A 12,012-nucleotide genomic window follows, 5' to 3' on the forward strand; every position below is an offset into this window, starting at 1 on the left:
TACTTTTTTCTTCCATGTTTTGTTTTGCAAAGGGAAAAAAAAAACAAAATGAATAAACTTTGCTGTTTATAGCATTATAGTTATGATATCAAAAATAGAGCCAGTGAAATGAGATGTGATGGCATACTCCTGTGATCCCAGCTCTTAAACTGCTGAGCCAGGAGACTTACAAGCCAACCTAAGCTACAACACACACACAGACACACACACATAACACACACACACACACACACACACACACACACACACACACACGAGGAGCTAGCCCTTAAAGAAAAAGAAAAAAAGCCTGGCTTTAAGTGCAGTTCTAAATGTTTTCTTAGACCCTGAGCTCAAGTTTTGCAAAAGGATGAATTTGGGGTAAAGATTTTCTACTTCCTTCTTAGCCAATAATGACTTAAATGACTATAATGCTAGCAAGGCACCTAGTCAGAACAACTTCAAGGGGGAAAAAGTGTGAGGTTTGTTATAAAAATAACTTTGTCTTATGAGTTCTCGTGCCACTGAGCTGGTTAAAGATAGATGATGCCCTGCTCTGAGAGGAATCACCTGATGATGTTGCACTGGCAGGCTCTGTTTAGTCTTTCAAGCAGCCTACCACTAATCTGTAAACACCTGGGGGAAAATTACTTTCAAGTTCTGCTTTGTAAACCAGTTTGTCCTTCCAGTTGTGTTTACCAGACTCGCTCATTAACTTGCATGGCTGAGCATCTCTCCTGGGACCTCCTGGAAAGAAAATGAGCTTGTTTTGTGGGAAACACAGGTGTTTCTTAATAGTCCCGATTCCTGCCACAAACTTTACATTAACTCTACTCCACTATCAAGGCACAATTCTAATGCTCTCTCAGATTGCTGTCTCTAAAGATCAAGGCACATATGAAGTAGAAGATATTAAACCCCAAGAGCAGGGTTGAATTCTCTGCTTTGTATCTCCTATTCAAGGAGGTGGTGCTTTTCCAGGGTTCAGGACTGCCCAAACTCTGAAAAAGGACAACACTGATGGACATTCCAAGTGTGTGGGGGGTGGGGGTAAACCCCGTAGACCTTAACCACATTGAGGAAATCTGCGAGTGGGAGAAGTGGTCCTCCCCAGAAAAGAGCACATCATTTGCTTGTCCAGTGTCAAATGATCAGCCTTGAAAAAATACATGCAAGTAACATATAGATTGAGCAGATTTTATTTAGCAATATATACATGTGTATATGCATGCAATAACAATTAGGAACATTTATGTTGTGATTATATGTTATACTTAGGAACACACACACACATACACACACACACACACGCAATAACAATTGGTGGAAAAAGAGGTCTTGAATTGGAAGGAGAATGGAGAACAGTATATGGGAGGGTTTGGAAGGATAAAAGGGAAGGGAGAATGTTGTGATCATATTATAATCTCAAAAAAAAAAAAAAAAAAAGAAAAAGAAAAACAAAGACCTGTGTTGTCAAAGAAAGAAAGGAAGGAAGAAGTCATATTCACTGGTAGCTATAACCTGTACTTTTGTACTTGTTTTGAGATCTCCGATTAAATTATTAACCAAAATAAATTGTAATCTATAATATTTAAATATATTCTTTATAAGAAATGATTTATTTAACTTTATTTTATGTGCATTTGTATGAAGGTGTCCAGTCCCCTGGAACTGGAGTTATAGACAGTTATGAGCGGCTGTGTGGGTGCTGGGAATTGAACCCAGGTCCTCTTGAAGAGCAGTCAGTGCTCTTACCCTTTGAGCCATCTCCCCAGCCCCTAGATTATATTCTTATGGAGCTGAAAATTTGTTGCTAATGTTTAACTTGTAAAAGCATATGTCATTATAGCATATGCTATAAGCTAAAAAAAAAAAAAGGGTAGTATATAGAAAGTAGGAAACATAAGAAATCCACAAGAAAGTTGACAATTATAGTGGAGAAACACAAAAATACACACCACCCAGAGATACTCACACAGACTTGGGAGCACTGGGATCTAGTTTATTACTAACATTCTTGCCTGTTCAGGGCTACTGTATGAAGACAAGGATCTATTTGTATTAACTGGCAAGCAAATGAAGCTTTGAGGGCCATAGCTCAAAGTAGAAATTGAGCCATACTACCATGATTTTAATTTTTTTCTCTAAAAAGTATTTGTTTTTTACTGTTTATCCACTACTATATGATCCTAACAAAGAATAGTAAATTTAAAAAAGCAATGTTCTATTTATGATTTTTATAAGACATAGTTACTTATTGAATATTTAAATGTAGGCAAACCACCTATATTTTAAATTATATTGTCAGTTATGAGCATTACCTGAGCTAGAATCTCTATTAAAATACAGAGATTTTTATAGACTGTAAAAGTTGGAGTGGCCTTAGAAGGTTCAGCTACTGTGATTACATATAAAAATTATTTTACATGTATATTTGTGTATGGCTGCACATGAACATGTGTACTCTTACTTGTGGATTCCAGATATCAATCTTGCATGTATCCTCAACCTTCTTTTTCAGACAAGGTTTCTAACTGGCCTGCAATTTGCCAAGTAGGTTTGACTGGCTGGCCAGCAAGCCTCAAGGATCTGCCTGTCTCCACCTCCTCACTGCTGGGATTATAGGCATGTGTCATCCATCACCTTTCCCTCCCTCCCTCCCTCCCTCCCTCCCTCCCTCCCTCCTTCCTCCTTCCTCCCTCCTTCCTTCCTTCCTCCTCTCTCTCTTTCCTCTCCTCTCCTCTCTTTCTCTCTTTCATGTGAGTTCTGGACATTGAATTCAGGTTCTCACACTTGCAAAGTAATCACTCTCCTGATGGATGTAGTTCTTCTACCCTGACAGTTGCACCTAAGTGTTACTGGATTTTTCAAAGGTAAGTCATTTTACATATATATATATATATATATATATATATATATATATATATATATATTCAAGAGCTCTTCAGTAGCCCTTTTTATAGGTAAAGTATGCAAACAGTTTCTGCTTCCTGAACAAGACAGGTGTTCTACTTCTGGGCATATACACTTGTGGCCTGGAATGTCTTTCCTCGAGTACTGGCAAGATTGGGTCCCTCACTTTGAGTCTCTCCTTAAATGTCAGTCAACTGATGAGTGCCTTTGTGAACACTGTGTCTTAAAACAATAACAAGCCCAAATCTGTTCTCTTTATTACCACTAAGGCGGGGATTTGCTTATGTCACACTACTTCTCATACTTGTGTTTATGTTTGCAGCTCTAATAGAATGAATAACAGGTGCTGACTGGAATACCGTGCTCTTAACAGTATGCTAGCCAGAGGAATTGAACATACTCTATCTCCTGCCGGATAGTGATGGAGTAGTTTTTACTGTCACTCCCAGGCCTCAGGATCATATTTCCCCAAGAAGGATTCTTCTCCAGCATTGCAGTTGCTTCTTTCCGGGAAACTGAATAAAAACACCTACAAATGTGAGATGAAAAAAACAAAAAGGATTTTTTGTTTGTTTTTTTTTATTTTTTATAATTTTAGTTAAGCTGATGAAGATCATTACTTGAAAATAATGCTAGCTAACACCTTGATATATAGAGTTAACCTTTAAAAAGAACTTGAAAAGCAATATACTAATCCATGTATAATCATGATCACCACAGAAAACTAATTATCCCCAGTCTCAATTCACAACAGCACCTTAGATTAATTTGTTGGTGCTTTCCTTTTAGGACTCCAAAATGTCCCAAGACATTCTTTGGGTATTTTTGTTGTTAATCTGTTTATTTGTTTTGAGATAGGGCCTCCCTAGGTAGCCCTGGATAGCCTTAAACTTAGAGATCTCCCTTCCTTTTTTTTTTTTTTTTTTTCCTCAGTGCTGGGATAAAAGGTGTAGGCCACCACAGCCTAGTGGGACTCTGTTTTAAAACACCAACATTAAGACTATATCTGTAGTTCAGATATACCATTTGTTATAATTTGTTATTTGTGAGTTTTTGTTTGTTTGATATTTTGAGACAGAGTTTCTCTGTATAGCCATTTAGCCCCAGTTGTCTTGGAACTTGCTCTGTAGACCAGGCTGACCTTGAACTCAGAGACTTGCCTGCCTCTTGAGTGCTGGAATGAAAGGCATGCTCAGCACTTTTGATTTATAAGTTGTGTTAAAATGGCACCAACAATATTTTTATTGAGAAATAAAGCACTTCCTGATTTTATAATGCATGTTATATTTAGTGAAATATAATAGCTATGTACAAATATGATGGAGTATATGATCATCCAAAATGTTAGTGGAAAATATCTTCGAGTGTTGTGACAAGAATTAGTTTTAATCTTCTCTTTATTTATCTGTAATAAATGTAGTACTTCTTGTATTGGGGAAAAAGAAAGAGAAGCTGTCCATGTGATTTTTAATCTATGAGTTGATCTCTTGTCTGGTTTGGATAGCAGCATTGATTATCAGGTTCCAGTGGCTTCAGTACAGGTAGATTGTACATCAGAACCTGACGTCAGGGACGGAGCCAGGATACACTTTAATGATAAGAGCACCATGGTTTCCAGAGGAAAAGGCCCATGATATTTTCAGCAATAAAGAAGACACATGGGATGCTTCAGAATCCAGTACCATTACTATTTTTGAACACTTTACACAAGGCTTTCTTCAGAGGGCAAGTTCAGTGTCCACTCATCAATCAACTGGATACAATATTCTAAGACTTTAAAAAGATTTGGTATGAACGATGATAAATTACCCAACTATGAGGACACACACATATACACATACCTTTTCCTTCCTTCTTCATAGCAGCTTTAATTTAGGTTTGAGCTCCGGAAAGACATATAAATTTAGTCTAGATGTGTGGGTAGAAGGGGATTTCCTCTGTGGTAAGAGTTAGTTCAAATGTGCACGATGCTGATCTTGTCGTAGGAGAGGAAATGTGGCAGGAGCTCAGAGACATACAATTTATCACCAAGATATTTAGTAACCTTGGTGTAACAAGTCCAAGTAGGCAATGCTACCTGATAACTAGAAATTAGTTTTAACTGAATGAATAAACAAGTTAATTGTGCACTTACGCTGGCATAGGATTTGGTACATCCACATCATCTTGTACTGGCTGCATCTCTTTCTCCTCAGGCATAATTGGCAGTTGTTCTTTCTCAAGCCGTCTTTTCTTCTCTCTTTCTAGGACTTCATGTAGTCTAATCACTTGCCCAGGTAGAAGTGACAGTTGAGGAACAGACAGCTGAAACCAGTTAGAACAGCAGGCAAACTAAAAACCACAGCTGAGTAGCATCCTGGCTGTAGGAAAGATGAGCTTGTTGGCCCTGAGGACTTACTTGTCAGAGGTGAATGGATAGAGTAATAAGTAGATTTCAGTGATGTGGACATCCTAGAACTGCCCCTCTGTCAACTAGAACCTGCAGGGAATGGCAAGCCTTCTAAGAAGTCTTATGCTTTCTTTCTTGTTTGTTTGTTGTGGCAGGTTCTCTCTCTATACAGAGCTGGCTGTCCTAGAACTCACTCTGCACACCAGGTTGGCCTAAAATTTACAGAGAGCTAGTGTTTCTGCTTCCCAGGGGCTTGGATTAAAGGTGTGCACCACCACCATGACTGGCTGAAGTCTTCTGTTTTGACTTGGTCTCAGGACAAATTACACATACTTCTTATTGTGTGCTAAGAAGCAAGTAATCTTTCCTTTCTCATCCTGAACTCACTAGTTTAGCGATGCCCAAGAAGCTTAGGAGTTCTGGGGAGATGCCACATTATTATCAAACATGGGTTTGAGATCCTCATAGGATCACCGGGTTTACTTTGTTGTCTGTTTATAGCATCCAATCATATTTTAGCATTTTGATACTTCCCTGCATGTTAGTTTTGTTGTTTTCATCTTTCCTAGAAATGTTTTGGATTCAAATATCCATATATGGTCTTGTGAATCATAGTCCCATCTCAAATGTAGTTGAGAACAGCCTATGTTTTCTGGGGATATATGGTGCATTATTTTTCTAAATGTGACATTAGCTAGACTGTATTTGGGGCAGTCATGTCTGGTTATATTTTGACCACCAGAGGAAAGTGAATACTCACCAGGAGATAAACAAGAGAATTCATGAGTGTAGGAAGAAAACTCGACATTCAATTTAGCTCTCTCTCTCTGTTGTCTGCATAGCTGTGCATGTATAGGGGCGTGGGCTTGCTCATAAATGCATAGGAGGCCGCCCGGTCAGCATCAGATGTCTTCCTCTATTGTATTCTACATTGTTATTATTAGTATTATTTTTCTAGTTTGACTAGATCAGCTGGTCAGTAAACCCCAGGGACCCACCTGTGTTTTCCCACCCAGCACTGGAGTTACAAACGCTGGCTGTAACTGGGGATCCCAGCTTAGGTTCTAATGGTGGCATAGCAAGGAGTTAACCTATTAAGGCTTCTCCCCAGTCTCATGCTTAGTTAATATTTCATTAATTCATATTGTTGTTTGCATTTGTGTGTATTTGAACATGTGAAATTTAGATAATTTACTGATAGGGTTATACAACCAAGAAGGTTCACGTAAATCCCTTTGTTCTAATAAATAACTAAAGCAAAATAAATAAAACAATGAGGAGGAACCAATAAAACAATCACCCCTTATTTTAATATTTCTTTTTTAGCTAATTCTCATGAATTATCAATTTTATCTCAATCACTATGCAAATATTATCAAAATACAACAATCCTACAAGGCAGGTATTGTTATTTGCACTTTTTAACAACAAAATAGAAAATATGCTCAGAAAGATTAAAGGCTAGAGAATCATTGCTAGTCAGATGTGAAGTTAAGACTCAAAATCAGGGTGGTTCAGGGATGAGGTCGCCGCTCTGTCTACTGCAGTCTCTGCAACTTGACCACGTCTACTAAGATCTAAAAATATTACATTAGTTGGTTTTGTTGTTACTACCTTTTCTAGAAGTGTGTTTTTGATTGAGTCACCCAAATGTGTCCTATTGTTTTCATACCCCAGTCTAGTGCCTCATTGTGCTCTCTTAGAGGAATAATCAATACAGTGGAATAGTTTTAGAAATGATTTATTCACATACAGTGATTTGATATTATGCCCCAAATAGTTATAGAGTATAAAATAATAGACAGTGTCTTAACTTGAAAATTCATATGACATATATTATACATATTACTTAATATATCAGTGTTTGAATTAAAAATAATTGCTTTTTATCTTTAATCAAGGAAAAATATAAATGAAATGGCCAAAACTTTAAGTATTATTAGTGTATCAAGACAAGGCACCTTGATTTATCCAATGGGTTCAGTGTATATTCCTAGTCACATACCCTTGGGATACTTACAGACATCCATGGCAGCCTGCAGGACCTTACTGTAACAGATGGAGAAAGCACAATTCTCCCAATGGTCTCCTCTCCAACCCCATGAGTATATTTTTCATGTGTTTAAAGGTCTCCTTTCAGTCCTCCCAGGGACACCCTATCTTGCAATTAACCTCTACCCACTTTGCCTGTAAAAGGGTGATCTGAAGGATTCAGTATCTTGGCAAAGAGTCCAGCTTATTTTATGACTGCAAAGAGTTCATTCAGAAACTCCCTGGGGGTAGGTAGAACAGGCATTTTCTCCTAACCTGGAACTTTTCATTTGTTCTAAAAGTTTTAAAGAACATAGCACTTTCAGTTAGCATCATGCTGGTTATCAAAGTATCTCGTGTTTGGAAGACAGTTGCTATTGTGGCTTTATTCAAATTAATGGTACTTTATCTTGCTGCCATAGTTTATGCTAAGGAATGGGCCTTACTATTTGCCTCTGATAAGATGCCGCCATTGAGCAGATAAGCATCCTTCTGTTTTAAGACAGATGTAACAAGTGTTTAAAAGGGATTTTTCATTTTGGATGCTTTCTGTCTTTCATGATGTCTGTTTCATCCACTGCGGCACAGCATTTAATACGTTTAAAAGAAAAAATGTTGAAGATTATTTTACAATAAGCTACAAATGTCAGCATAAACAAAGAACCTCCATATTATAAAGGTAAGATGGTAGAGCTTAGCAATGAGCCTAAGACTTATAGCCAAACAGCTCTAAGATGAAAAAAGTAGGTCTCCCTTACCCCCAGCTCACCAGTTTTGCTTCAGAACAGTCATCTCAAGGTGAAATGGGTTTGGTTGTTTACTTAGTGTCTTTAGTCTTCTCAACCCACCTGATGAAAATGTAAGTTTCAGAAACAAAAGCATGGATTTCTATCTGCCTTTTCTAGTTTTTATATCCTCAACCACTTTAATATCCATAGTTGTAGTGATGTTAGCAACAATCTAACAGACGAATTAATAGGCTGTAATGCTCTTCTACTGGGAATGGTGACTCACCATGGTAACCTCATCACTTGGGAGATTGAGACAGGTAGATCCTAAGTTTGAGGCCACCATGGGCTGTTGAGACATTGTTCAACAAAAGAAATGAATGGCCTTACCTCTGTTACTGTAAGAATGAAGCCCCTCCATTCTTCCCCACTTTCTGTGTTTTCTGTCTAAAGATGAAAGCAAAGGTAAATCAAGAAACACATAATTATTTAAAGTTACTAATGAAAATGTCACATGATGATTATCTGACAAAATAGGTGCACCATCAAAAGCTCACAAACTTGCAAGCTAAGGAGATGGTTGTTTGGGTGAAGCATTTGTCTCAGAAATGTGAAGTCCAGCGTTTGTACCTCTGGAACCCAAGTAAAATGACAACTGGTCATGGCAGCCCAACTCTAATTCCTGCACCTGGAAGTAAAGACAGAGGATCTCTAGATCAAGCTGGCTGGCTAGATTAGCCAAAGTGGGAAGCTATGGGCCCTTGTGAGTGGTGTTGCTTCATTGTAGAAGACGGAAGTGAAGATAAAATACATGCTGTCATCTTTTGACCACCCCATACATGAACACACACATGCATGTGCACCTACACACACTTATATACCAATGCACATCCAAATAGCCATGCACACATGCACATATACTGTACACATATATACATGAAAAAAGAGAGAAAAAATGAGCATGACTGGCAAAATAATGCATATTCTCCTGTTCAGGCACTTTGTTAAATAAGACCATTTGAAAAGTTTAAACTGCATAAAATCAGGTGCAAGGAGAAATTATTCATTTTTTCTTTTTGCTTAGGATTATTAACATATTTATCAATCCTGTTTTTATATGTAAACAGAAATACAAATGACAGGGGACCAGGTGGCTCAACAAGTAAAGCACTTGCTACACATGTTAAGACCTGAATTCAAATCCCCAGAAGTCACATAAAGTTGGGCACAGTGAGACACATAACCAAAGTATGCCTATGGAAAGATAGGAGCCAGAGACAGCAAAAGCTCTAGAAGCTCTTTCCAGCTAACCTGGCATTGTTGGCATTGAACAACAAAGTGACCCTGTCACAAATAAGGTGGAAAAGGAGGACCCGAGATTGTTCTTTAACCTCCACACACTCACTGTGCAACACACACACTATGGCACACATGTATATGCATTCACACACAGAACCATATGCACACATAGACAATTTTTAAACAAAAAATGCAATGTATACCTTAAATTATTTGCTTATTAAACAAGCACAATTGTACAAATTTATGCTGGAAAAAATAAAGTGTTAGTGAATTTACTTCTACTTTGCTACTTAATGCCAACTCTCTCCATTGGCTTGCTTGACATTTGGGGAAACCAATGTAAAAGCATCCAGTTCTTAGCTTCAAAGGCTACTACTTTGACTGATAATAATAATAATAACAACAACAACAACAGCCAATTTCTTCTGAGCACTTATAATTCAATTACTGTACTAAGATTTCCACATTAATTTCCACTGCTTAATTATGTCAAAGAAATATTATAGTGGCCATTGTTTCCAGGCTTCTGCACTGAAGTCCGGCATGGTCTGCACTAGGAATAAGAATGGAGCCCTTGGTGGTAATGTTCCACATCACTAAAGCAAAACTAAAGTATTATCTGGCCTTCTTGAGAAATCGGGAAAGAAATAGAACAGCCACATTTCCCATACAGACTGATTTCAATTTGTTCCATCTGTTTCCAAAAAAAAGTAACTTGAAGTAATCTTAATGACAATAAGTTGTTTTTCTAGCACTTGTCTTCCCAGTTTTGCCTACCATGGAAACATTTGAAATGAACAACTAACTTTATTACTGCTTTTAAATTTGTTTTACCTTTACCTTTCCCTGTCTATGAAATCAATTACTTCTTTTCAGCTGACAGGAATATTTTATTATATAGAATAAAATACACCTGGTTCTTGAGTAGAGTATAAAACTAATTAAAGATCTCTGTATGAAGTGGTTTTGTTCTTTGACAATCTTCAAGGTAATTCATCAAAAGGTGTTTTTAATGTCATTTCATGTATCAGTTCAATTGAAAGATATGTGTGTGTATACATAAATATATATATATGTATATATATATTATTGTTAAGTGTAGGTATTGGGAACAAAACAAAGGTCCTTGTTTGAAATACACTTGGGAGGCAGAGACAGGCAGAACTCTGAGTTTGAGGCCAGCCTGATCTACATACTGAGTTCCAGGACAGCCAGGGCTGTTAACACCAAGAAACCCTGTCTCAAAAAAAGAAAGAAAGGAAGGAAGGAAGGAAGGAAGGAAGGAAGGAAGGAAGGAAGGAAGGAAGAAAGAAAGAGGAAATATAGCAAGGAAAAATAAATAATGAATGTGATAGTACATTTGATATTGTTGAAAGGAAACAAATAGGGAAAAAAAAAAAGTGTAAAAGTATTTAACTGGGGACTTGCTTACAGGTTTAGAGGGTTAGTCCATGATCATCATGGCAGGAATCAGACAAGAATGGCGCTGGAGCAGTAGCTGAGAGCTTTAGAACCCAATCCACAGGCAGCAGAGAGACAGGGACAGAGACAGACTGGATCTGGTCCTGGTGTGGTCTTTTGAAACTCCAAAGCCCACCCTCAATGACACACTTCCTCCAACAAGACCACATCTCCTAATCCTTCTAATCTTTTCAAACAGTTTACCACCTGGGGAGCAGGCATTTAAACACAAGAGCCCATGGGGTCATTGTCATTCAGACCACAACAGGCTAGGTAGACAAGGTTACAATTTTGACCAGGTGTTCTAGGTGGGCAGCAGTCTGCTTAAATTTGTAATTCAAGAAACAAATGGGCAAAGAGGACAAGTGATACTGGCCTATGATACACAGCTAATGCATAAAGCCACAAATGTCTACCTCAGCATCTGACTCCTTACTCTGCCTTACTCTTCCATTCCATGTCCAAGAGTTCTACCAAGAGCTTGCTTAAATGCAGATTCATTCTAAACACTGCAGCTCTCAAAGGCAACCAGCAATATATCTCTTCAATATTATCTTTACCAGTTCCAAGTTGTTCTTTGTGTTATGACTGTAATTGATGGGTAATTTTTCTTAGCTCACTAGGGTCATTCAGGGACAACCTTGAAAAACACCAGGTGGGATCTTGACTTTGTCAGAGGATAGAAGTCTAAAGTTTCATTGTGCTTATATGCCAAACAAGTGAATGTGCTCTGCTAAAATGTGGCGCAGAACATTGAGGTCCTTGGCAGGAAATGTTAGCTAAGTATCAAGCCTAGGCCCCTCTTGTTATTCCTCTTCGTTCCAGCTGGATGTTAAAGGTGAAGCATTCAGTAAGCTTTAGTCTCTGCACCCTGGGCCCCTCCTCACTTACCTTCAGTTGCACTTCCTCTTTAGGCAAAACAAGAGTGAATTTTGCACCACTCTTTTCTGTTGAATTTTGGTCAGTAAGGCGTATGAGGTCTATTATGTCTAACTTGCCAACATACTGCAAAGACAAAGGAAATGATTGTTAAATTACTTCCTGGGTAAGATACATCTGTTCTAGCATGAAGGAAAAAAATAGTTTTTAAACGTGTTTGCACTTTGCAAGATAATCTGGTCTCCCCAATGCCAGAAAGTATGTGGAAATGCATTTTGTGGCGATGTGCTGGACTTGACCCATACAAACTCACAAAGGCCAAATTAAATT

At 38.0% G+C, this 12,012-nt stretch overlaps 1 protein-coding gene across 1 annotated transcript in view; it reads right to left on the reverse strand.

Moving 5' to 3' along the window:
* Stap1 (signal transducing adaptor family member 1) overlaps positions 1-12,012 on the reverse strand; it is a 30,613-nt gene that overhangs the window by 6,188 nt on the left and 12,413 nt on the right. Inside the window, exons 3-6 of the mRNA XM_051198393.1 lie at positions 11,695-11,808; positions 8,431-8,487; positions 5,027-5,196; positions 3,293-3,421 (exon numbers count right to left, since the gene is read on the reverse strand). Of these exons, the coding sequence (XP_051054350.1) occupies positions 3,293-3,421; positions 5,027-5,196; positions 8,431-8,487; positions 11,695-11,808 (470 nt within the window). The remainder of the gene's footprint in view (positions 1-3,292; positions 3,422-5,026; positions 5,197-8,430; positions 8,488-11,694; positions 11,809-12,012) is intronic.

The sequence above is a fragment of the Phodopus roborovskii genome, unplaced genomic scaffold (genome assembly GCF_943737965.1).
Source record: "Phodopus roborovskii unplaced genomic scaffold, PHOROB, whole genome shotgun sequence".
In the NCBI taxonomy this organism is placed as follows: domain Eukaryota; kingdom Metazoa; phylum Chordata; class Mammalia; order Rodentia; family Cricetidae; genus Phodopus; species Phodopus roborovskii.